The sequence below is a fragment of the Malaclemys terrapin genome, chromosome 18, assembly GCF_027887155.1.
Source record: "Malaclemys terrapin pileata isolate rMalTer1 chromosome 18, rMalTer1.hap1, whole genome shotgun sequence".
In the NCBI taxonomy this organism is placed as follows: Eukaryota; Metazoa; Chordata; order Testudines; family Emydidae; genus Malaclemys; species Malaclemys terrapin.
In genome coordinates, this window is record NC_071522.1 from 20,297,445 (window position 1) to 20,322,286 (window position 24,842).

General features: G+C 47.4%; 1 protein-coding gene across 1 annotated transcript in view; it reads right to left on the bottom strand.

The window, feature by feature from the left end:
- Positions 1–125: 125 nt before the first annotated feature.
- UNC45B (unc-45 myosin chaperone B) overlaps positions 126–24,842 on the bottom strand; it is a 41,528-nt gene continuing 16,811 nt past the window's right edge. The window contains exons 4-20 of the mRNA XM_054008721.1: positions 22,992–23,167; positions 22,496–22,585; positions 20,178–20,345; positions 16,610–16,778; positions 16,053–16,223; positions 15,217–15,388; positions 13,351–13,651; positions 12,711–12,805; positions 11,957–12,098; positions 11,372–11,512; positions 10,237–10,364; positions 9,302–9,368; positions 6,744–6,857; positions 6,523–6,638; positions 3,564–3,681; positions 2,787–2,942; positions 126–907 (exon numbers count right to left, since the gene is read on the bottom strand). Of these exons, the coding sequence (XP_053864696.1) occupies positions 641–907; positions 2,787–2,942; positions 3,564–3,681; positions 6,523–6,638; positions 6,744–6,857; positions 9,302–9,368; positions 10,237–10,364; positions 11,372–11,512; positions 11,957–12,098; positions 12,711–12,805; positions 13,351–13,651; positions 15,217–15,388; positions 16,053–16,223; positions 16,610–16,778; positions 20,178–20,345; positions 22,496–22,585; positions 22,992–23,167 (2,591 nt within the window). The 3' untranslated portion in view covers positions 126–640. The remainder of the gene's footprint in view (positions 908–2,786; positions 2,943–3,563; positions 3,682–6,522; positions 6,639–6,743; positions 6,858–9,301; positions 9,369–10,236; positions 10,365–11,371; positions 11,513–11,956; positions 12,099–12,710; positions 12,806–13,350; positions 13,652–15,216; positions 15,389–16,052; positions 16,224–16,609; positions 16,779–20,177; positions 20,346–22,495; positions 22,586–22,991; positions 23,168–24,842) is intronic.

The following is a 24,842-nucleotide window of genomic DNA, read 5'->3' on the forward strand; positions in this document are numbered from 1 at the left end:
GCCAGGTTTCTGAGATTCACTGCTTTGTAGATAAGTGCCTGTCCACTTAGCACTCTAATAGAAAGGGTCTCAGGTGTTACTCACTACTCCCAAATGGAGATAATGCAACATTAAAGGAACCCACACACAACAAAGTACAGAATTTATTAATGGAGAATCCACCCAATATTCTAACACTAAATATTTGCATTCCACTCATACAAACATCAAATATTTTCAAAAAAACAAACAAACTCATTTATGAATGTGACGTGAGACAATTCAACCTTTCACCTCTGTTCTTTTAACATCACTTGGAACTGCTGAAATATAAAATGTGATTTTTTTTCCCCACCAAAGAAGTCTACTTGGAACCTCTAGCTTGCCCTAAACTTTTGAGACTTCCTGAACCAGCAGCAGTTGAATACATTGCATGGATTGATTCTTTTACGGTGGAATTTTGATTTGTTCATGACTAGCAATGGAATCCTGGCACTAAAGGATGCAGTGTCTAGGAATTACTCAAATTTATTTTCCCCAAGCATAAAAATAAAGTATGCCCTGTGCTCAGCAATTCAACTGAATTTCCTTCTGGGGATCCTGTAGATTTGTAGACCTTCCATGTGCCTTCCCTCGACAGGCTGCCATTGCCTTGGGGGTCTCACGCCTGGGAGAAAGGTTTGATCAGGCCATAGTCCATGCACTTCACGAGACACTCACGAGCCACATTGATGACATGCTGTTTCTTGGAGTCATCTGCCTGTTTACCAATGAGTGTCAGGATCTCCAACATCTCACACTCCACCAGTTTCTTGGCCAGCTCCTGGTCTGCAGTGATCAGGTTGTAAGCAACCACCAGCCCACGGTGCTGCACCTCCAGCTTTTCATGTAGGCAGAGCCTCTGCAGGATTTCCAGCCACTGGGTTGTCTGTAGGGGGACCAGACAGCAAATGTGAAACATCGGGACGGGGATGGGGGGATAATAGGAGCCTATATAAGAAAAAGACCCAAAAAATCGGGACTGTCCCTATAAAATTGGGATGTCTGGTCACCCTAGTAGTCTGCAAGGAAGGAAAATCTGAGAGTTTCAAAAAAAAAAAAAAAAAAAAAAAAAAAAGGTTTTACAGCAGAGGAAATCATTAAAGTGCAAGGTTAGCTTGCCCCTAAGTAAGGCACTTTTCAAGGGGGTGAAAGTAGCAATTTAGGAAAAGGAGAGTCTGCAAACAGGTTGATTCCAGTGCATGAAAACTGGTCTCTTAATTCCTAGACAAGTTGTCATCTGGGAGTGAGAACAGCCGCCAGCCTGCATACCAAGCACTAAGTTCCCTTCCACAGTTGGTTTCTGAATACTTAGCCCTTGCATGGTAAGGGCAGGCGCAGTGCTGGCTGAGTGAAGGGCTTCCACAAACTGCTCTGGGGCTACCTGCATCCGGATCTGCAGCAGCATCTGCCCTCCCAGTCTTTGGCCGGGCTGTATCCAACTTTGTAATGGAACCCGAATCCAAGGTTTGCACCCTGGTTTTTATAGCGTGGCAACAATACAGAGGTCAGAGTTTTGCATGGTTCCATCACAATGTAAAGCTAGCTGAAACGCAGGGGGCGGGGGTTGATTTTTTTTTTAAAATAGGCTTTACTGTGGTATTCCTGTTGCAGCTCATCTATACTAAGGAATTTAGTCTCACTTCCAGACTTCAGAGGGGTTGAGTTATCCCACTTTTACAAAAGTCAGGCAGAGTTTAAAACCCCCAGGGTTTGGGGCCTAGCCTTGAAAAAGAGAAAGAAAAGCCTCCAGGAAACGAAGAGGCACTTGATAGGTGTGTGCGCGCGCGTCAAGGATGCCCCAACCATGAAAGCAGGAGGGGCAGCCCCAGTAGAATACATACAAATGGTGTGCAGGGAAGTAACACACAAAAATAAAATAAGCTAACTACAAAACCAACAACTTGGTTGAGAAGGAACTGTAGGTACAGTGGGTCCACCCTGCCTTATATACACACACATCATAGGTCGGCTTGGAAGGATTAGATTGTTATCAGTAAACACTGGTAAACGTTGATTTCACTGCACACACCCAGATGAAAAAATATTCCCATCGCTAGTAATCAAATTGTACAGCTAGGCAAAGAAAAATGTTGCTTGAGAACTGAAGCGTTTGTCAACATCACATGTCAAAACACACAAATCAAAGAGCCGGACATCAATGTGTGTTTTAACTGTAATAGAGCTTTAACTTTGTGAATCTCGACATCTACTGGCATGAATGGTCGGCCCGCCCCACAATTTCCTACAGCAGCCAACCTTTAAAACAACAACAATGGGGAAAACATTAAAAACAAACATCAAAATTATTCACTGAAATGATAAACAAATAAAAATGGAATCCTGCCCCGCCTAACTGGAATGATCTTGGGGTTACACCAACCCTAGGTTTTGGACATGTGGGTGTACAGGGACAGACCCTGCTATCGCAAATCCCCAACCAGAGACTCTTGGGCACACATGAGATGAAAAAGGCTGTTTTAGTCCTAGGAAACACTAACGTGGGAAGAATCTGGGGCAGGGAGTTTCAAATCAGCTTTAGGAGATCACTCCTGGTTGGAAATCACTAAATTAGACAGTTAGCTTAAACCTACATAGCTTTATACTCCAATTTATTTGCTTTCCCTAGGATTTCGCACAAATACTTAAGTTTGTCGCTGTAGAAGCTCTTTAAAATCCTTTCATCAGAATTTTACAACATACCCAGGCTGCCTTTGAGCATTTGTTGAGACTATTTAGTGTTTAGGGCATCAGATTTTTCCTCTTACCACTTGGGTCATCTTATGGCAGAGCTTCTTGTGTGCTGCTGTCAGCATGGCCAGGGCTCCTGCCGCTGCATTCTGGACCTTCACGTCGTCCTCGCCGCACAGTAACACGATCAGCTTGAGTCGGTCGTTTCCATCGGCCACAAATCTCTCTTGAACCTCAACAGAATGAAATGCAAAAATGGGGAGCGAGTTGCCAGGGTTATGGGATTCACACTGGAGTAGCAGTTTCACAAACCATCAGATATAGATACATAATAGAAAACACGAATTAAAGTATCTAGGAATTGCCATATTGCACCAGACCGGTGGTCCATTTAAGTCTGGTATCCTGTCTCAAACCGTGGCCAGCTCCAGATGTTTCAGAGGAAGGTGGAAGGAGCCCCACAGTGGGGAAACGTGGGGTAACCTGTTCCCCAATAAGTATCAACTTAATCCCTAATAGAGGCTGGTTTAAGCCCCGACGCAGGATGGTTTAGATCCTTTCCAGAACATTTTTCGGCATTAAACTATTATAGCTCTAGATATTCTTGTTACCCATCTAAAGAGCCATTGCTACAGAATGGGGAAGTCCAGGAACTTGGAAAGATTCAAAGAGGGATTGAGTTCCACAGTCTAATTACATGCTGAGAGAAAAAGTTTGAGATCTGAATTTGACATCTGTCAGTTTCACTGAATGTCCTTGTGCTTATGTTAGGAGACCAGAAGTTCCCAATCTACCTTCTCGATGCCATTCAAAAAGCAGTGCGTCAACTGTACTGCAAGAGACCCAATGGTTACCTCTTTGTTGACAACCAGGTTGCACATGCACTCTGTAGCTGCCTGTCGGAGTTGGTCGTGGTTCTCAAACATGTAGTTCTCGATGTCTGGTAGGGCTTTCTCTTTGATGATCTTCAGCCTGAATTAAGGGGAGCAAAAAGATATGGTCTCAGCATGTGCTAGCCATGAAATATTAGCCAGCAGGCAGAGGAGGCAGGGAAAGCCTTTAAAAATAAGCCATCTCCGTCTAAGCAATTAAACTTTTTCTCACTAATTTAAAAACAGTCATTCTTTCAGCCATCCCTTCATAAGAATGGTCATACGGGGTCAGACCAAAGGTCCAGCTAGCCCAGTATTCTATCTTCCAACAGTGGCCCATGCCAGGTGCCGCAGAGGGAATGAACAGAACAGGGAATCATCGAGTGATCCATCCCCTGTCGCCCATTCCCAGCTTCTGGCAAACAGAGGCTAGGGACACCATCCCTGCCCATCCTGGCTAATAGCCATTGATGGACCTATCCTCCATTAGTTGCAGTGGGGAAGGTTTAGGTTGGATATTAGGAAAAACCTTTTCCACTAGGAGGGTGGTGAAGCACTGGAATGGGTTCCCTAGGGACGTGGTGGAATCTCCTTCCTTAGAGGTTTGTAAGGTCAGTCTTGACAAAGCCCTGGCTGGGATGATTTAGTTGGGGTTGGTCCTGCTTTGAGCAGGGGGTTGGACTAGATGACCTCCTGAGGTCTCTTCCAATCATGATATTCTATGATTAATTTATCTAGTTCTTAATTTATCTACCCCTTCCTTCTTATAACAGGAATCATTTTCAGGTCACATGCAAGAAGATTTATCTTGATTACATATTGTTCTAGTAGTGTAACATCTTATGATCTTTAGCTGTTGGGTAAACAGGCAGAACCCCATTTTCTTTATATTACTTAACACCTTGTTAATGCCCTGTGTTTAGAGATGTAATGTGTCTTCATGAAAAATGCTCCATGCTACGTAGGGGTGGACTTCAAAGTCCCTTTTGCAGAGCTGGAGAAGTAACTATTGTAGCTGTTTATGAGAGACTATCCTGAAGTTCTGCATGAGTTCGAATTGAAAGAATAAAATTAAAACTGTGGACCTCAGCAATTGCTCATCTTCCCAATAAAATGAGCAAGCTAATGCAAAGACAAGCCAATATTAGGACAAATGATTGATTGATCAGGCACTGGGATAGGACGTCTTCAGGATGAGGGAGAAGTGTAGGGTATTCCTTATCATTAGGGCTTCTGTTTTTCCAGGGTTTATTTTTAATTATTTAAGTTTTATGTAGATGTCCAAATATCAGTGGTTTTCAGGGCTGTCTTGGATAATGAAAAGATTTTTTTCAGGTGCTTCCCAAAATTCTTGAGTAACTAGGACTTATGCAAGTCATTTTTAGACATATAATAAAAATTAAAGTAACAAGAGGTCTGGTGGCACCTTAAAGACTAACAGATTTATTTGGGCACAAGCTTTCGTGGGTAAAAACCTCACTTCTTCAGATGCATAGAGTGAAAGATACAGGCATTATAAACTATGATTTTTTTCAGGTGCTTTCCAAAATTCTTGAGTAACTAGGACTTATGTAAGTCATTTTTAGACAATGTGCCAGGCCTGTGTTTCTCCAGCAGGGAGGTTGCAAGGGAGAGCCAACACCAGAGACAGACGCTGCATTTTCTGTCTGTTCTGCTCTTTTCTCTTCCCTGTGGTGTGTGTGTGTGTGTGTGTGTGTGTGTGTCTGTCTGTCTGTCTTGTTTGATCTTAAAGGAAGTAGGATTGGACTTTAACAGCAGACACATTTCCAGCCCATCCAACTTCTTCTCTTCCCCCCAGCACAGGACAGTTATTACCATCCTAGAGACACAAGGCGGGTGAAACAATATCTTATTATCTCATCCATCTTGTCTCACCAATATCCTGGGACCAGCAAGACTACAACAACACTGCAAACATCTTAGAGGCCGTCAAACAAGTTTTTTTTCCCCTTCTCCTTAAAAAACTCTCTTCAGCTAAAGGAAAAGGGAACAAGGGATGGTGTTAAAATGAATCCCTTATTTAATACTTTCCATTTCAAATGCTTTAACTGCTTTTCTTTCTTTTCTGTATCTTTAACAACAGGTTAAAAGAACGTTTACTGATGTGTTTGTCATGGTACTAAGTACGCTGACGTCTCGGTATACCAAATAGTTTAAAACGGTTTAATGTTGGACAGTGACAGGTTCACGCTAACATCTTTGACTTTTTGGGCCCACATATTCCATCTATATTAATACAACAGACCACTGATTATTTTAACGTAGGCCAATGAGTGTCAGAGGGCTAGAAATTTTGGCCACTGGTGACCAAGAGCCACAAAGATCTATATCTGTTTTAAAAAGTTCCCCGGAGATTGGATGGCTCATGGGATTATTAAACTGAGAAGGACTATTTGAAGTGGTGGGTAACCCAGGTATACTGACAAAACATGCCATGAGAATTAGAGTGAGAAATTAAACAGAATTCCCCTCTGCTGGTCTCATGTTGCGACTTAAGGGTAGCATTGTTCCACAGTAGGAATCCAGCTCCTGGGAGGGAACTGACTAGAGTTGGGTGAAAAAATATCACCGAGATTTTCACATGAAAAGTGGCATTGAGTAATTTAACTTTTAAAAAAAATTATATTCATATTTTTCAGTTTTTATAGAAAAACAAATGTTTAACTTTTCAACAAAAACTCAAATTTCCTTTAAAAAATTTTTTTTTATGAAGGTTAAACATTTTAATGGGGGGGGAAAAAAAAGCTTCAAAACACTTCACTAACCCACCACCAAGTCATTGGTCTGTGGGGGCCATTTCCTGAGCGATACAGACATAACCTGAAAGGAGAGTCTGCTTTATCTGGACTTTTCTAAAACATTTCACAATCTGATTAAGTGGCAGTAGGAGGAAAAGGTGACAAAACCATTGTAAACTTACCTGAGTTTGTCACTTCTTCCTGACAAGTTAGTGAGACCTAATAGAGCCTCATAATTCTGCAGCCCGTCTCTCTCTGTATTCAACAAGCTGACCAGCGGCCGGACCACCTCATACACCTAAGAGTAGGGAATATTGGATCGTCACTCTTTGGTTTCTGGATCTCTGTCCATTTCCATTGGTTTATCACAAAAATACCTCAAGGGAAAATCGCATTTACTTACCCTCTCTCCTGGGAATGCGATGTCTGGATTGGAAATGGCAGCAATTTTGGCTAGAGCATGAGAAGCCTTCACTTTGCCGACATCTGTGCCTTCTATTGCCAGAGGTATCAGGGCCTATTATGCACAGCAGAGAACGTAGGCTTATGAAAAGATTTACAGTATTGTCTGTATTTTATTCGAGCTTATTACAGAACAGTCTCTGGAAGAGTCAAGTTTTGTCCAAATAAACTCTGAATTGCAGAGCACATCGGATCTCATGCTTCTGTGTCGTCAAATACCCACACACAAGCCCACAGACTACTTCAGTGGCTATCAACTACTCTCATTGCTTCAATGGTGGGCTGCCTGGGGCATGACCGAAAGGACAGTGTTTCAGGAGCCCACTTCAAAGGACAACTTCTCTTGCGCAGTCGAACGGGAGTCCTGGCTGATGCAGGAGCCAGCAGATATTAGAGGAAATCATTACTGAAGTGCCCGGTAGAGGCACTACCTTCTGGAGTTTATAGCACAGCATCGGCGAATGCTAACGTGCTCAACCTGTGATTGGACCCCATCAAGCATCGCTTTAGGAAATGTCATCTCTTAAGAGGACGCAAGAAAACAAAAGCCCCATCTCATTCAGCAAATCTGCTAGTAGTGCACTAAGCGAGGCAGCTAGGTAGGGCAGATATTTGAATCCTGGTTCACTTCTGTTTGTTTGGGGAGGGTATGTATGTATATATTTAAAATATTGGGGAAAAGGCTGGTCTTGTAAAAAAACAACAGTTACTAACCTTTCCATAACTTTGTTCGTCAAGTTGTGTTGCACATGTGCATTCCACTGTAGGTGTTTGTGCACTCCTGTCGGGGTGGCCCAAGTGCCCTCTGCTGCCTTGCACATAGGCATAAAGGGCTGAGCTGCCCCGAAGCCCCTCATTTCCTTCCTACTGGAAAGACTCAGAGAGGGAAGGAGGGCAGGTTGTGAAATGGACATGTGCAACACATCTTGAACACCAGTTCGTTTTTCGAGTGACTGCACGTGTCCCATTCCACTGTAGGTGACTCACAGGCAGTCCCATCTGGAGGTGGGTTTGGAGTCTGAAGAGGGACTGGAAGACCACTCATCCAAATTTAGCATTGTCTCTAGATTGTTGAGGGATTGCCTCTTGCGCCACGCTGGTGCATGACATGATGATCAGTTGCCGCTTTGCAAACGTTCAATATGAACGTGCTAGCCAGAAAAGCCGCAGAGGTCACTGGGACTTAGTTGAATGACTGAACGCTATTTGGTGGCTTCATGGTAGCCAACTGGTTACACAGTTGAATACAACTGCGTATCCACGACGAAATCCTTTGCATGGAAACAGGAGTGCCCTTCATTCTGTCCGTAAACACAATGAACAGTGGAGAGGAAGACCTGAAAGGTTTAGTCCATTCCAGGTAAAACACTAAAGCTCTAACATCCAAAGCATGACATCTCTCCTTCCCTTTATTACCATGAGGTTTGGGGAAGAAGGTCAGTAAGAAAATTGCTTAGTTAATAGGAAAAGTGGAGACCACTTTTGTAAGAAAACTTGGATGAGGACAAAGGTAGACTTTGTCTGCATAGAAATCCACATATGGAGGATCAGATATTAGAGCCCTCAACTCCTCCACTCTCCTGGCTGATGGAATGGCTACTAAAAACGTTACCTTCATCAAAAGGTGCGACAGAGCAAGTCACTAGGGCTCAAGGTGGTGGGGGAAACTCATCAGGTTTGTTAAGACTAGACGGAGGCTCCATGGTGGAATAGGACTCTGTACCTGCAGGAACAGTCTGTCCAATCCCTTTAAAAATCTTACGGTCATCGGGTTGGAACAGACAGAACAGTTCTCCACATGTGGGCGCAATCCTGATATAGCCCTTAGGTATATTCTGATAGGCTAATCGCCAGTGCTGGTTGTTTCAAGGGCAGAAGAGAGTCCAGCATGTGCTGAATAGAAGCAAGAACAGGGAAAATCCCTTTCAGTTTGGTCCAGATGGAAAATCTCTTCTATTCAGCCAGGTAAATACTTCCAGTTGGTCGTTTCCTATTATTCAGCATCACGTCCTGAACTTCTCTAGAGCAGGACTCCTTTGCCGAAGTTCACTACAAAGCCTCCAGGCCACCAGGAGAAGGGCCTGAAGATTGGGGTGGAGGAGGCAGCCACGATTCTGTGTGTGAAGTGGAAGTGATGGTGGGGGCGGACTCGTTAAGAGGTCCAAGAGCACCACTGGCGTAAGGGACAAACTCTCCGACAGCTGTGCACTGGAGCGCACTGACACCTACAGTGGAACAGACATGTGCAATCACTCCAAGAAGAATTTAGTTTTCCTGCCTGCTCAAGTTAAAAACCATAACCAGGCTGTCCACTTTCCCTTTTATCAAGGGGTTAAGGTTTTAGATCATTAACAATGTGTATAATTAGTTTAGGCACCGCATGGTTCGTGTTAAATGACGACAGTTCCCCACATATGCAAACCCAGATGGCTTGGAGTGGCTGAACATTGCTAACTGTGAGTTTCAGAATATTCTAAAGGTGTAATGATAACGAGTTACCTTTCCACCACCTTGAGCTACAATGGTACCACGGTCCTTGGGATCCTCACACAAGGCAAGGAATACCCTGCAAAAAACCAGCATTGCTCAGTTAAACCGATCTGCAAAGAGACTCCATCCCACCTGTTCACTCTGGTATGATGCGAGTGGCTGATGTTCAGTGAATAGTACTAAATTCAGCAGGTATACTCACCAGTAATACCGAAGTTTTAATATAGTGCAACAACACTTAGGAAAAACTTTCACTAGGAGGGTGGTGAAGCACTGGAATGGGTTCCCTAGGGAGGTGGTGGAATCTCCATCCTTAGAGGTTTTTAAGGTCAGGCTTGACAAAGCCCTGGCTGGGATGATTTAGTTGGGAATTGGCCCTGCTTTGAGCAGGGGGTTGGACTAGATACCTCCTGAGGTCCCTTCCAACCCTGAGATTCTATGATTCTATCACCATAAATTAGAAAACTGTAACAGCTTTGATCCCCTTCAATTCCTCCCCGTTCCATTAGATTTGTCTAAAGTTTTGTAAGATTAGCAATTCAAACTGCCGCCTAGTGATAGATTGGCAATGAGTTTCAGGACCAACATTTAGATGTTTGTAAAAAACTCATTTTCCTCTGCTGCCACCTTTAGCTTTTATTAGCGGAGCTCATTGCTGTGAATCCACAGCATACAGTTTTCTTTTGACAAAGTTAAAGCTCTTCGCGCAAAGCGCAATTTATGTGGCTCAGTGGTTAATACATTTGAAACCAAAACCAGTTTTTTCTGGGACTTGGAAGTTTAAGCCACTTGGGCTTTAAACGGAGCTGTAAAATGCAGTGGACCCCCCACGTTAGGTTTTAAGTGAAGGTTTTCTTGGGTAAGACCATCTACAGTAATTACCCAAACAGCTGCCCTACGCAGACTCAGTACTAAATATGTGTGTTTGAGTGAGGCAGGTTTACCTGGCTAGCAGCTCCTTGGTCTGGTCCGTTAAGATGGCACTATCAGCCTTCACCATACAGGCCAGGGCTGAAATGACACCAGCTTTCAGCAGCCGTTTCACTCGCTTCAAAACAAAGTCCTTCTTGTCCTGAAAGGGGCATTAAAAAAAAGAATGAGCAGGGCTCCCATCAGAGTCTCTACAGCTACCACCCCACGTACTTAGGCCTTGTCTGCCCGAGCCGTTACTGCGGAGAAAGCCGGACTGCACAGCTTGGCCCTGCAGTACTGTCCCGTAGGGACGCTGGCACCGCGCACTAAGAGTTCTGCAGTATGCAGTAACTACTCCCGGTTTCAGACGGAGGCACGTCACTGCTCTCGCTGGAGCTTTTAGTGACCAGCACCAATGGCCACACGGGAGGAGGGATAGCTCAGTGGTTTGAGCATTGGCCTGCTAAACCCAGGGTTGTGAGTTCAATCCTTGAGGAGGTCACTTAGGGATCTGGGGCAAAAAGCTGTCTGGGGATTGGTCCTGCTTTGAGCAGGGGGTTGGACTAGATGACCTCCTGAGGTCCCTTCCAACCCTGAGATTCTATGATGTTACTGTGGGGGCAAGCTGCTGTGATGGACATTCACGCCCTGGCTTGCTGCCTGGTAAGATCCTGTCGCGTCAGGTAGACAGGCAGCATGTCTCTAATGGACTGCGACTCAGGAGACCTTGTTGCTGGTCCCATCTCTCCCATGACCTGGGGCAAATCGCTTTCCTGTGCCTCGGTTTCCCCCTGCCCTTTGTTTTACGTGTTTAGCTTGTACACTCTTCAGGACAAGAACTGACTTTATGGATGTACAGCTCCTAGCACAATGGGGGTCCCAGTCTCATTTTGAGGCCTTGAGGCATCCCTATAACGAAAAAAGCACTGCTTAAAACTTTAAGTATTCTCTATCGTCCTTTAGTCCCGGGGACATACAGCTCAACGTGTAAAAACCGGAACTGCAGGAGATGGGCAACGTTACTATGTGGAGTCCATAGCTAAGCCTTCCCCTGAAGCAGCTGGGGATACAGCACTTCTCAGAAGGGTTGTTTTGTGGGTTCTGGGATCCCCACCATCTGAGGCAAAGGAATAGGGGGGCGGCAGTCCTGGCTACAAACCAACCTACCTTGGGGTGCTCCTCGGGAACGTGCTGTTTGGAAAACTGCGCCAGCTGCACAAGCTCTGGGACCAGCTCTTTGACATCGTAACTGTTGGTACAGTTCACCAGCGTGGAAGCCACCGAGTACAGGATCGTCTTGTCACTGGTCTGCACAGTCAATGGAAACATTGAACTGGATTGGGATGTGGAGGGGACCCCTGGTGGTGTGGCGTCGCGGCTGGAGAAGCGTTTGGGGTTTAGGACTGTTCTGGGTTTTATAGTGTAGCTTTGGGCAAGTTACTGGACATCTTTGCACTTCTTTATCACCACGTTAAGGATGTATAGAGACTTATAAGCAATGCCGCAAGAAGTAAGCGACACACTGAGCACTCCGAAGGAAGATAATGTCCCACCAAACTGGTAACAGTCGTCCACCAGCTGAACAGTAAGAGGCATCATATCAGTTCATGAATGATGGTAATAAACACCCCCTCACTTCGTCACCCTCAAGGTTGCCCATCAAGATTATCAACCCATGCAATGTTTGCAAGGCTGGAGGCAGAAGACGGGATTATTTTAGCGTGACAAGGGGCTGTGGAGAGGAGACAGTACCTTGGCTAATTCAAACATGGCTTCCAGGGCTGGCTTATCTTCCACAAAGTCATCTTTCACGTCTGCATCCAGGGTTAGGTACGCCAGACCTTCCACAGCCCACTTCCTGGTGCGGATGTCAATGCTGGTGTTGCACAGCCACCTGAACAAGACAAAAGCTCCATCATTTTACCTGAATGATGAGAACAGATTTACAGGAGAGGAAGAGGCAAAACCCCTAAGGGTGCTGGGGAACTGTGCTTTATTTTTACCGGCATCTTCAGACCCCATGCAGCAGACTCAGGAAACCATAGATCCTAATGGTGAAAGTTATCTTTGGATACAAAGTTCCCCTAGGGAATCTGGGTGGTGGTGGTGTACTTATGCATGTTATAAGAGAGACCTTTAATATATTACCCTTTTAGGCAATAGGATTATCTTCTTTGGTTTCTTAGCTGGTGAGTGAGTGAGGAACCAGATGGACTTTGATGCTAACAAAAGTGAAGTAGGGACGGGCAAACAGAAAATGAGGCATGAGTTCTAGGCACGGATACCTAAACGTTTCCAGAAATGCTAGAAACCTCTGTTCAGTATCATCTATTCTAGATGTTATCAGTGACTCAGTGTTAGTACTTTCCCTCAGTTGACTAAAAAGTTGTCTATGTATCTGAGGACCTCCCCAGTAGAGATGGTACTGAAAAATATTTTGGAAAGAAAGGAGTGGAACACAAGTAACAGGTGAGGAATCCCAAGAGCACCTTCCAGTTCTGCTTACTTTCGGCACTGTTTTGCCAGCTTTTCTGTGGATCCCTCCGCAAATTGTCGCAGGCCATAGTCAGTGCCTCCGGCTGATCCCAGCTTGCAAAGACCCTGAGAAAGAGATTGAAAGGATACCGTGTAGCTAGATACAGGAATATGTAACGTTCTCAGAAGTCCAGCTGAAATTTAAGAGAAAGGTAATGAACTGTCTTCCACATAAACGGATACAGATTACAGCAAAGTTCTGTATTGCTTTAAGCAGGTTTTCCATTTATATTTTTGAAGCCCTGACTCCATTCACATTATAGGAATGAAAAGACTTTAGTCCCCGTGCACAAGCCCTAAAAGAAACTGCTATTCCACTGCCTCATGGAGAGGAATCCAAGATGGCAGACACAAGGCGTATGAGACTCTTGTTGCATTACAAAGCTTGTTCTCTGCGGAGACCTGCAAGCTGCCATGCCCTCCTCCTTCCCCAAGCTCTTTAGCGGAGGAACGCGAGTGCAAGCGCTTACGGAGAGTACCCTAGCTGAGCAGCGGATGCTATTACTTCGCAGGATTGCAAACCTAGATTGAATCCAGAGGTAGAGCTCTTCCTAGGACAGGATGATAAAGTGTTGGCAGAGAGCAGAGCAGGCTGAGGGCTGAAAACTTACCACGAGAGCTCGAATTTTGATCTTCTCATTCTTGGTCTTCTTGTAGACTTCCTTCAGCAGCGTCACTCCGTTGGTGATGATGAAGGTGGCCCGGCTCAGCTTGGTGGAAGCATGGATGAGGGCCTCCACTGCCACCAGCTGGTCGATCTCCCTTTCAGAGCCACACAAAGCCACCATCATCTCCATGACACCCGTCATGCCCAGCAACTTGTTGCCCAAGTCAAAAGGCCCTTGCATGATCCCAGACACCGTCTGGACGGCATGGAGAGTCTTATCCATGTCCTGAGGGTCAACCTTGCTCCTGGAGGGGGCAGCAGAAAAAAAAAATCAGCAGGGGGTGGGATTAGAGGGGGAGACTGCAATGTTATTGTCAGAGTCTCTGGTGCATTACCAGTCTCTTTCCTTGAGGGCCACGCATTGTGGCCACCATCCTCTATCAAACAGGGTTCCATTACCAAACTGGAGTTTAGTCCAGCACCTTTTATCCCGGCGACCAACTCTGAACATCCCCTTATTTTTATCCACAAGATAGGAACAGTGCAGGAAAAAGCAATGTGAGTTTTCCACAATACCCCACCCATGAGTAGAGGAACTTCCTCTGAACTATGGAGATGGAACTACCTTCTAACGCCTTAACACAATCTGGCAGTTAGTTCAAAGAAAAGGACTCCCTCTTTCTTTTCAGGTAATTTGGATGACATGGACACAGGTTCACTCAGAACAGAAATGAAATGTACATTGTGGCCCAGTGGAGGAAAGCACCAGACCGGGAGTCAGCCCCAGTTTCTATTCCCAGCTCTACCCTTGACTTGTGTGACCCTTAGTGAGGCACTTCACCTCCCTATATCTCCGTTTATCCATCTGTGGATTAAAAACGCTAAGCCACCATGCAAGTGCTTGCAGAGGTATGGGTGAAAAGCACTTTATAAGTGCAAGATGCGGATTACGTCACTTGGAAGAGGGCCTGCGTTCAGTCACTGATGACTGCCATGGCTTGTAGGCTGGATTTCAATGGCAGCCTGAAGAGGAGAGGCTCCGTGTTTCCATTATCAATCTGTTGAACCATTCAGTGTGTAGCGAGGCAGCGTGGCCTCCCTTTGAGCCAGAGTGGGAGGGACCACTTTCTCCACCCAGCTGGGCGGAGTCTGGCCAGCTGCGGCCCTCCCACCAGAAGTTGAGAGGCGGGGCAGGAAGTACAAAAGGCAGAGCCCCTAGCCCAGTAGAGGTCGAGCCAGGGAAGGAGACAGGCACATCCTGCTTGCTGCCGAGCCAGGCGGCGGCCTTGACCTGGGGAGGCCCAAGGCGGAGCTGAAGCTGGTAGGACTGCTGGTGGCCGAATACCCTGACAAACCAGAGACCACTGAGCCAGATCTGGAACTTGGGTAGGAAGTAGCCCAAAGGTTTAGTTGATGGTGTTGTGGCTTAACAGCCGGTCAGTGTGTTGGTGGAGGATCCCAGCTGACCCCTGCCACCCCATGATTGCCTCCCTGCCTGTTTTGCCAGCGCTCCCCTGCCTAAGGGTTAGCACTATAGAGTGTTTACCAGCTCTACCCTGCCTAGGGCCTCTTGACTGTTGGGAATTAACCCTGTTACAAAGGCCGGGATGCTGCACCTGGTGACGTAGTTCTCGCTGCCTAGTGCTTTTCCGGTTGCCTCCTCCCTTGAAGAGCTCTAGCCTGCAAAGAGCTTTTTAACTCCAGTGGAAAAATAAAAGACACAGGGCACATTTTATTTTGGCCCAGTCCCCACTGCTAAGAATCTGAAAGCATTACACAGCATCTGCTCCAATCCCAGGTCCTTGAGAGCTCGACTCTGCATTTCTGGGTGTCCGTCCCCATGAAGTGCTCCATCCCCGCCCTGACTCACTTGATGTACTCTTCACAGATCTCTCGGAAGTTATCTCGCTCGGGATCACATCGCAGGTCATCATACAGCTTGTTCAGGAGAATGGAAGCGGTCATCCGGGTGTTCTCCGTTAAGGGCAGGCAGTTGGGCAGCTCGGGAACCTGGCCTACAACTTTCAATATCTTTTTTAGACCTGGGACACAGAATTAATAGGGCTTTTAGAGAGGACAGGCATGTGCCAAATTTATGTATGTGCAGCGGACGTTCTCCTGCACCAAACTGTACAGATGGCAATATTTTCAGACATCTGGCCTATAAACTAACTTAATACAATCTTGTTAATCCTTAGACAAACATGTAAGCAATTGATTTGCTGATGCAAGTAAGGACTACCCATGACAACAAAGTTTGCAGAATTGAGCCGTTAAACAGCAGTCATAAAATTATGGGCAAAATAACATTATCTTCTTCACAGTACTTGTTCATCAACTGGATCTGTCCTTTATTTAAAGAGACCCAAAACCTGCTGCTTTTAGTGGCATGGAGGCCTCACAATGAGGAAGGCCTTGCAATGTTAGAGGAGATTCTGGATTACATTTTCATAATAATCTTTGTTAAAAGAAGGTTAGGGTTGAAGTGTTTCGGTGGAGCCCAGCTCAACCCCCCAAACTCAGGATTTTAAAAAAACCCACAAAAAGTTCTTCCTTTTTGAATAATATCCAGAGTTTGGAGTCTCACCACATCAGATTACTTTTCTAGATGGGGATTGTTTTCAATGTCCCTAAGAGAGGACGGTTTGGGAAGTTTTGCTGCACGTGACACACATTCAAGTCTAAGTGTGGGGCAAGGGCATTCACCGCTGTCAATGACGAAGATGGTTCTAGAGTTGTCGGGGATCCTCAGATCCTTTCTTGGTATGTTCTTGCTGAGCAGATTGAGAGCCTGGTCCCGACCTTGCCCAGACACCTTCTTACTGACCAGCATGTCCAGCAGGTGCATTGTGATCATCTTCAAATCCTTCTTCGTGTCTGCGCAAAAGACCAGACAGCAGCAGGTTAAAAGAAGCCGCACTTTGAAGGCGGATTACCCTACTGAATACCGCTTTTGCATGGTTATTTTACTAGAATGTACATGGGGCTGTGTCCTAGCCAATGTGTCAATTTCATACAAGTGCAGAAAAGCATGATGATTGCTCATTCTAATTATGGTTCGGGGCCTGCAGGTCTTCTGAATAAAGGTGTTTTTAACTGTGCTTGTTGCTGGATTATGTAGCCTAGCCCCCTGGCCTCAGTGTTGCAAATCCACCCACAGGCAACTAAAAGCAGAATTTGCAGGATCTACTGTTCAGTGCAATGGGAACCCGAGATCTCTTCATATCTCGGCCATCATTCAGTGGTTACATAGAATTAATTACCCAGCACCAGAGCGGCTTCTTTCCCATGTTCCTCTTTCTCTCCCTCCCCTGATAAGGAGTCTGTAATGACTTGTAGGAGATTGCAAACAGCCATAGAGATTTCTTCATTATCCACAGCCATCCACATACAAATTTTATCAACTCCCAGGAGGTGAAGGATTGCTGTGGCCTGCCCAGATGAAAGATAGGATTCAGTGTTACAGTTCATATGATCTACATAAAGCAATTTACATTTCACACTCATTAAAATGTAACACTTGGCATGGGCAATGAAATAACAGGAGAATATTGAATTTGTCCAAATACAGCACAGGGAGTGGTTTTGTACTTCATAAGAACAGACACGAGTCAGACCAAAGGTCCATCTAGCCCAGTATCCTGTCTTCCAACAGTGGCCAATGCCAGGTGCCCCAGAGGGAATGAACAGAACATGTCATCATCAAGTGATCCATTCCCTGTCGCCCATTCCCAGCTTCTGGCAAACAGAGACCAGGGACACTATCCTTGCCCATCCTGGCTAATAATCATTGATGGACCTATCCTTCATGAATTTATCTAGTTCCTTTTTGAACTCTGTTATTGTCTTGGCCTTCACAACTTCCTCTGGCAAGGAGTTCCACAGATTGACTTGTGCACTGTATGAAGAAATACTTATTTTTGTTTGTTTTAAACCTGCTGCCTATTAATTTCATTGGGTGACCCTAATTCTTGTGTTATGAGAATGAGTAAATAACACTTCCTTATTCACTTTCTCCACACCAGTCATGATTTTATAGACCTCTATCATATCCCTCCCCCCTCCCGTGAAAAGAGTCATCTCTTTTCCAAGCTGAAAAGTCCCAGTCTTATTAATCTCTCCTCATACGGAGGTGTACAATGACCTGTGTGACAGATGAAAGCCCTCGGAAGCACAGCTGCTTCAAAAGATGTGCCAGAAGCCACAGGCACAGGGAACATTCATCACATTTTCTATCGATAAATGAGATCTGTACCTTTGGGGGATAGGGACTGTATTCTGGCTCCATGGGGGGGGGGACCATTAGGGAGCTTCCTACAGGAACTAAAATCAGTGGGGGGTGATTATTGCGAATCCTAGGATAGATAACTCCAGAGAAGCACCATGCCTTGGGGTGAATGGCATATATGGTTCAGAGCAGGTCAAGAGGCCCAGTGGGCAAATGAAGGGCTTTTGATAGAAAGGGTGAGCCTGAACTGACTGACTAGTGACCCGCCTTTGATCCTCAGTTTGACATGAGACAGACAGGGGGCCAAACCCTGCTAAAAGGATTTGAAAGATTGGAACATGCCTCTATGTCAGAGGTGGGCAAACTATGGCCCGTGGGCCACATCCGGCCCCCCGGACCATCCTGCCCGGCCTTGGTCTCCCGGCCCGGTGGGAGGCTAGCCCCGGTTCCTCGCCTGCTGTCCCTCCTCCCCCGCAGCCTCACCTTGCCGCGCGCCACCAGTGCTCTGGGCGGCCGGGCTGCGCGTTCCTTCGGGGCAGTGCAGCAGCATGTCTAGCTCCGGCCAGGCAGCGCAGCTGCCAGACATGCTGCTCTGAACGGCATGGTAAGGGGGCCGGGGCTTTGGATAAGGGGCGGGGGGTCCTGCGGGCAGTCAGGGGACAGGGAGCAGGAGGTGGTTGGATGGGGCAGAGGTTCGGGGGCTGGGAGGGGAGCACGGTCAGGGGATGGGGAACAGGGGGGTTGGATAAGTGTGGGTGTCCCGGGGGCCGGGCTGTGGACGGGGTCAGGAGATGTGAAATGGGGAGGGTTGGATAGGTGTGGGGTCCCGTGGGGGCTTGTCAGAGGGCAGGGGTGTGGATAGCGGTCAGGGCAGTCAGGGGACTAGGAGCAGGGGGGTTGGATACTGGGTGGGGTCATTAGGGGCAGGGGTCCCAGGAGGGGGCAGTTAGGGGACAAGGAGAAGAGGGGGTTGGATGGGTCGAGGGTTCTGAGGGAGGCACTCAGGTGTTGGGAAGTGGGAGGGGGCAGATAGGGGGCGGGGTCCAGGCTGTTTGGGGAGGCACAGCCTTCCCTACCCGGCCATCCATACAGTTTCGGAACCCCGATGTGGCCCTCGGGCCAAAAAGTTTGTTCACCCCGATCTAAGTAGACGGTCTGTTTTTATAGAATGTTTTCTGTCAGGCTTTGGTCCTAAATAAAATGTACGGAGCTCAGCGAAAGCTGACTGGTCACTACTAGACAGTGCTGTCTCTAGTGGGGTTGTACGTACCCACACGTGCAGCCACACAAATATGGTCTCAATCTCTCAGCTGCTTATTCCGTCTGTGACGGAGTAGGGAGCATTAACCTGGTAACATTGCAGGCGAGTTTTACTAGTTTACGGTCTTCTGCTAACACGGGGCGTGGCTCCGTTTCCCTGGGGAGCTGCACCAGTACTAGATGGGGATGGGAAATAAGGGTGTGACTTCACTGAGGGATGATATTGGACGACTAGCACGTAAGCGATGGCGGCTGCCCTTCGTAACCTGAGCCCAGGAGGGGGTTGGGGCCAGGTGACACCTTCTGTCCCGGAAACTGGACAAAGGCTGGGGGAGGAGCCGGGGGTGTGGCTTGGTGAGGCAGCAGGAAGGGGCTTCAGTTTGGAGCTGGCTGGGAAGACGGAGGGAGGCCCAGAACCCGGGTCTGGGCTCCCCATCCCCCCAAGAGGGACCTGACTGAGGGGTCCTGTTTTCTGTCCCTACAAGCTCTGTTTTAGACTGTGTGCCTGTCGTCTAATAAACCTCCTGTTTTACTGGCTGGCTGAGAGTCACGGTGAATCGCAGGAAGTGCGGGGTGCAGGGCCCTGACTCCCCCACACTCCATGACACCTTCCAAAATTGAAGTCTTACTGCTTATCAGTAGAGTCTGGATTGGCATGAGTCTAAAAGAGGGCTACTTTTTAAATGAGTCATTTGAGGACCACAATATTCACCAGGGTGGGTTAACTTAAAAGGTGGCTCATGGCCCACCAAAACTTTCGGGCTTTTCTAGATACCTTCATCTTCCTCCTCCAGCCTCTGACTTCATCTAATGAAGGTCTTGGCTAATCACCTCCCATCCTTCTCATAGAGACTATGTATCTCACTGCTTTAGCAGGCCACCTCACACCTCTTGGCATGGAGTCCAGGGTCCTGGCTTAACCCACCGTTGGTCACTGCCGCCTCCTACAGGATTGTGGCTGTACATACACCTCATTTCACTGGCGCCGGTGTTAAACCAGCCTCCGTTACATGCTGAAGGATATCTTTGAACCTGAAGTCCAAGAACAGCATCACAGGTTCAGCCTGTCAAGTCTGCACCCTATAAAGGCTAACTTTCACCCGCTGGCTTCTCTGTATTTCATTCCGTGCAAGGTTCGCTTTTCCTTTGTCTTTTAGAAACAGACTCAGTTCCACGAACAGCCAGATCATAGGAGTTCAAAATTTATTTTTCTTGTCCTTTTAGTAAGACGAGATCGATATGGAAGTAAAAATGACCATTCTGAAATAGCGAGAAGCAGGTTCCTTTGAGTCCCCCGGTTATAGTGAGCGACTCAGGCAGGATTTCTGAGCCACACGACTTACCCGCGCCTTGTGTCCAGTGCACATGCCCGAAAGGGTCCTTACGGCCGCTAGGATCATCTCCGCATTTTTGGTTTCTATCAGCTGCAGCAGCAGCTTTACCCCATTGTTCTGGAATATCCTCTCGGCTCCTGCTTCCTCCCGCCCCAGAACAATGAGATTGTTCGCAGCCTGGGAAAGAAGTCAGAGGAGCAGTAAGCAAGGAGTTCATTGCCCTCTATGAAAGGATCGTCTCAATCCACATCCTAGCGAATTAGTTGCATTCAGAAGGAGACTTTGCTGCATGAAGGAAGGGAGTGATTTAGGGTAAGTCTACACGGCATGCTTCTTTCAACGGCGTGCAATGTACACATCCTGTCCGAGATACACAGCTGTGTAGATGGAGAGGCACGGCTTTGACCAGTAAAGATGCCTGAAGAACACAAGGTATGTACTGAAGTACATATCCTACACAGCTCTCTTCTCACGCAAGCCGTGCCTGATGTGTCCCATTGCCTCCTTGCTCCTGGAGCCCTTCCCCGTGCTTTTCACTGCAGCGCGTAGCTACACGTACTCTAAACGCAGCTGCCAGTGGCGTGTAGCACAGACATAGCCATAGAGGGGTAAAGAAAAAAAGGGGTAAGGCAATATAGTTGGCTAAGTGAGGTTTTGGAAACTAACGGTTTGCAAATATTTGAAGGCATCACAACTGAAAAGGAAGTGTGTGTGTGTGTGTGTGTGTGTGTGTGTGTGTGTGTGTGTGTGTGTGTGTGTGTGTGTGTGTGTGTGTGTGTGTGTGTAGGTGAATTTCCTGACAGCAAGATCTGCTAGGCCAGTGGTTCTCAACCAGGGGTACAGAGGGCTTCCAGGGCGGTACATCAATTCATCTAGATATTTGCCTAGTTTTACAACAGGCTACATAAAAAGCACTGGCGAAGTCAGTGCAAACTAACATTTCCCACAACGACTTGTTTATACTGCTCAATATACCATACACTGAAATGTCAGGACAATATTTATATTCCAGTTGATTTATTTTATAATGACATGGTAAAAATGAGAGAGTCAGCAATTTGTCAGTAATAGTGCTCTGTGTTTTTATGTCTGAGTTTGTAAACAAGTAGTTTTTAAGGGAGGTGAAACTTGGGGGAATACAAGACAAATCAGACTCCTGAAAGGAGTACAGTCGTCTGGAAAGGTTGAGAGTCACGGTGTTAGGCTGTGGAATAATGTCCCATGGGAAGTGGAGGGAGCGCTCTCTTTGGGCGACATACAACTCAACTGGGCAAAGAGCAGTCCTGCAGGTGGAGCTGGGGTCCTTCCCTTTGAACATCGGCAAACGTTTTGGGGAGGAGGGAGCGGAAGGAAGAGGGGAAATAAGGGATGGGCAGTTAGATTCAGGCCTAAGCTGCAGACACCAGATCTGGTTTTGACTTGAGTTTGTGATTTGGGAGCTTTGCTGGACTTCCAGCGGCTTTGTGGGGCTGTGACTCTGAGCATGTCAGTTCTCTACTGTCTCACTGAATTCAGCTCCTCCCTTTCCCCCTTCTCTTTGTTCAGGTATCTGGAACCCTATGAATGGCTGGGGAGGTGTAGCGGGGTGAGCACCCGCTCCAGCTGGAAGGGGTTGGAAAAGCCCTGCAGAAGGCTGGGACAGGGAGCAAAACCCCGGCTGATTGTGGGAAGTGGCTGCAGCTGGAGCCACGCCCCAAACAGACTAACCGGGCCTTATAAGAGGGCCAGGGCAGCAGTCTCTCCTCTAGCTGTGGAGGGAGACAGGTCTGGCTGCTGGACGGGGGAGAGGTACCTGGGAGTGAGGCAGGGCTTTGGAAAAGCCAGAGAAGCAGGGGAGCTCCAACCTGGCTACTCCCCAGGCTGTAGGGCCTGGTTCAGGGCCCACTGGGTGGTAGAAAAAGGCAGCAGGTCAAACCCCCCTTGCCTGTGATGAGTGGCTTATACTGCAGTCTGCCCCCATGAGCGGGGGCTAGGTAAGGACTGGCAGTAGCCTAGACTGAGGCAAGGTGGGAGTAGTGGGTGGGGGCTCCCCAGGGAAGGGAGAGCCACAGAGATTGTTGGGGTATTGCCAGGGGGCAGCACCCCAGAGAAAATGGGCACTGGAGTCTGGGAGGGACACGGGGGCCAAGCTGTGGTGGATCACCGGCCTGCAGGGGGCGCTCTGGGCTGGAAATTGAGTTAATTCCCTGAGAGACCAGCAGGAGGCGCTGCAGGTGAGAGTCCAAATGCTCACAGGAGGGCAAGGAAGACTTCTGCTCCTGACTGTGGGCTTTGAAGTCTGACAACGTTAATAGCAGTCATCTCCCCAGCTGCCTTTTAAGTCTCACCTTCTCTCGCTTCTCTTTCTCACTGTTCCCATCCAGCAGGATTTCAAACATGTTCTGCACTCTGGCATCGGTGGAGAACTGAACGTGCAGCTGTAGAGGGATGAAAGAACATCACGTGTTAGGCACAAGGGCAGAAACCCGAGGCCGAGTTCCCCCATTTCTGTTTAGGCTGCACCCATCTCTCTCAAACTGCGATATTTTAAACGGTCTGTTAAATCAGCTTCAACTGCACACGGACTTTGGTGTTTGACTTTTGAAATGTCTTTCCACCTCTGCAGCCCAGAGATTCAGCCCATAAGCTGCTCTCTCTGCGTGGAGTGCAGGCCTTTGAACACATGGCATGTCATCTTCCAGCCCTCCGAGCGACATTTACCAGCTACACTCGGCGGATACGCTTGCTCCGGAGTACAGTGGCACATCTTCAGCGTCAATACACCTGGATGCAAAGCTCTGTGTGCACCGCCCAAGCATTTGGTGCTGCTGCAAAGGCATTTACCTTTTCCTGAATCTTGGCTCCCAGACGCCTCAGGGTCTCCTGGAAGTTTTTGTTGCGGGGCTCAATGGTGGCACACCTCTGGACATCTTTGAAGGCTTGGTCCAACTTCCCCAGGCTCTCCAGAGCCTGGCTGCGCCTGTACAGGGCCTTAATATCCGAAGCATTGATGTCAATCGCTAGGAAAGGGATCAAGTACAAAAAGGCATCAACATTTGCTTCAAAGTCCAGCCGCATACAGAGGATTCACTAAGACAGTAACGAAGGTACAAGGCACTCAGTTACCCTGTTTCTTCAGTAAACCTATATCCTAGCTGATAGCTGACACAGTCAAATGCAATCTGTATATCGGTTTCCAAAAACATGAAATGATGCTCCAAAGAGCAGTGACTTAAAGTCATTGATTCTTTAAGATGCCTGGTGGGTCTTGCCCACATGTTCAGGGTCTAACTGATTGCCAATCTGACCCGGGGGGAAATTCCTTCCTGACCCCAAATCTGACAGACTCTGGGTGGGTTTTTTTTTTTTGCCTTCTTCTGCAGCCTGGGGCACAGCTCACCTGCCGGTTTAAACTATTGTAAATGGTGGATTTTCTGTAACTCAAAGTCTTTAAACCACGATCTGAGGACTTCAGTAACTCAGCTAGAGGTTAGGGGTCTCTTACAGGAGTGGGTGGGTGAGGCTCTGTGGCTGCAACGTGCAAGAGGTCAGACTAGAGGATCATGAGGGTCCCTTCTGACTTTAAAGCCTATGAATCTAGGTCAGTGTGGAACCCACTTTAGGTGACTGACAACCTGCATCCCACCTGGAAGGTGGGGTTGAGTCATCCAGACTGATCTGACCTACCAGGGATGGTAATACTGCTCTTGAACGTGGCATCTGAGCTTGTAGCCCGTTCCAGGGCACAGTGCTTAACTAACATCAGGGAGTTACTTTCCAGCGCTCCCTTACAGATTTCCAATTTGGCATGTTCCTGAAGCTGGCAGAAGAGGTAGTTTGTGCTCTGGTGGACTGAGAGGTCCATTGGCCATTTGGTAGCTGATTGATAGGCACTGTGTGATCCATTTTGATATCCTCTGGGAGGAGAGCGCCACCAAGAGATGAGAATACAGTCTGAAGGGCTTTAACATACCAATATAGAATAATAAAGTCCCTGAATGTCCCGAGTGTGGAGTTTCTTCTCCCCAAGCGCAGAATGGGGATTTGGGAGAATACAGGTAAGGGAGGAGACTGTGCAAATGGAACACAGAGACCACGTTAGGCTTAAGTCTCAGAGGAGGTCTCAAAACTCTGTTGCACAAGGGGGTTCAGCCATAAGAACTCGGCGTTCACTGACCCTTCTAGCCAACGTGATTGCAGCTAAGAGGAGCCTTGAGGGAAGGGTGGTATAAAGAGCATCCCAAAAGCAGCTCTTGCAAGGACGATGTTGAGATCCCAGGCAGGAGGTGGTTCTCGGACGGGTGGGTCAGTATGCAACAATCCCTTCAAGAATCTTTATATCATGGGAAGAGACAGCACCAGGTTCCATACGGACATTGCTGGCACTGGAGTGGTCATCAGTGCCAAGTCTTTATTTGACACAGAGTTCCAGTCCATACTGGTCTTTGGAGTCATGCCAGCTGGTCGGGGCATTCGTAGGGGAGGACTTTACAGGAACCTGATCAGAGTCGATCTTCTCTCATCTGGGTCCGAGGTTGCCTGCATGCATTTGTCCATCAGGTGAAGCTCAAAGCAGGCGTCCCCATAATCCCATGTCCATGGAGAGACTGTTCAGCGAACAGAACGCCAGTCTGGAATATGGCCCAGTGGTTAGGAGATTAGCCTAGGACTTGAGACCTGGATTCCATTCCCTGC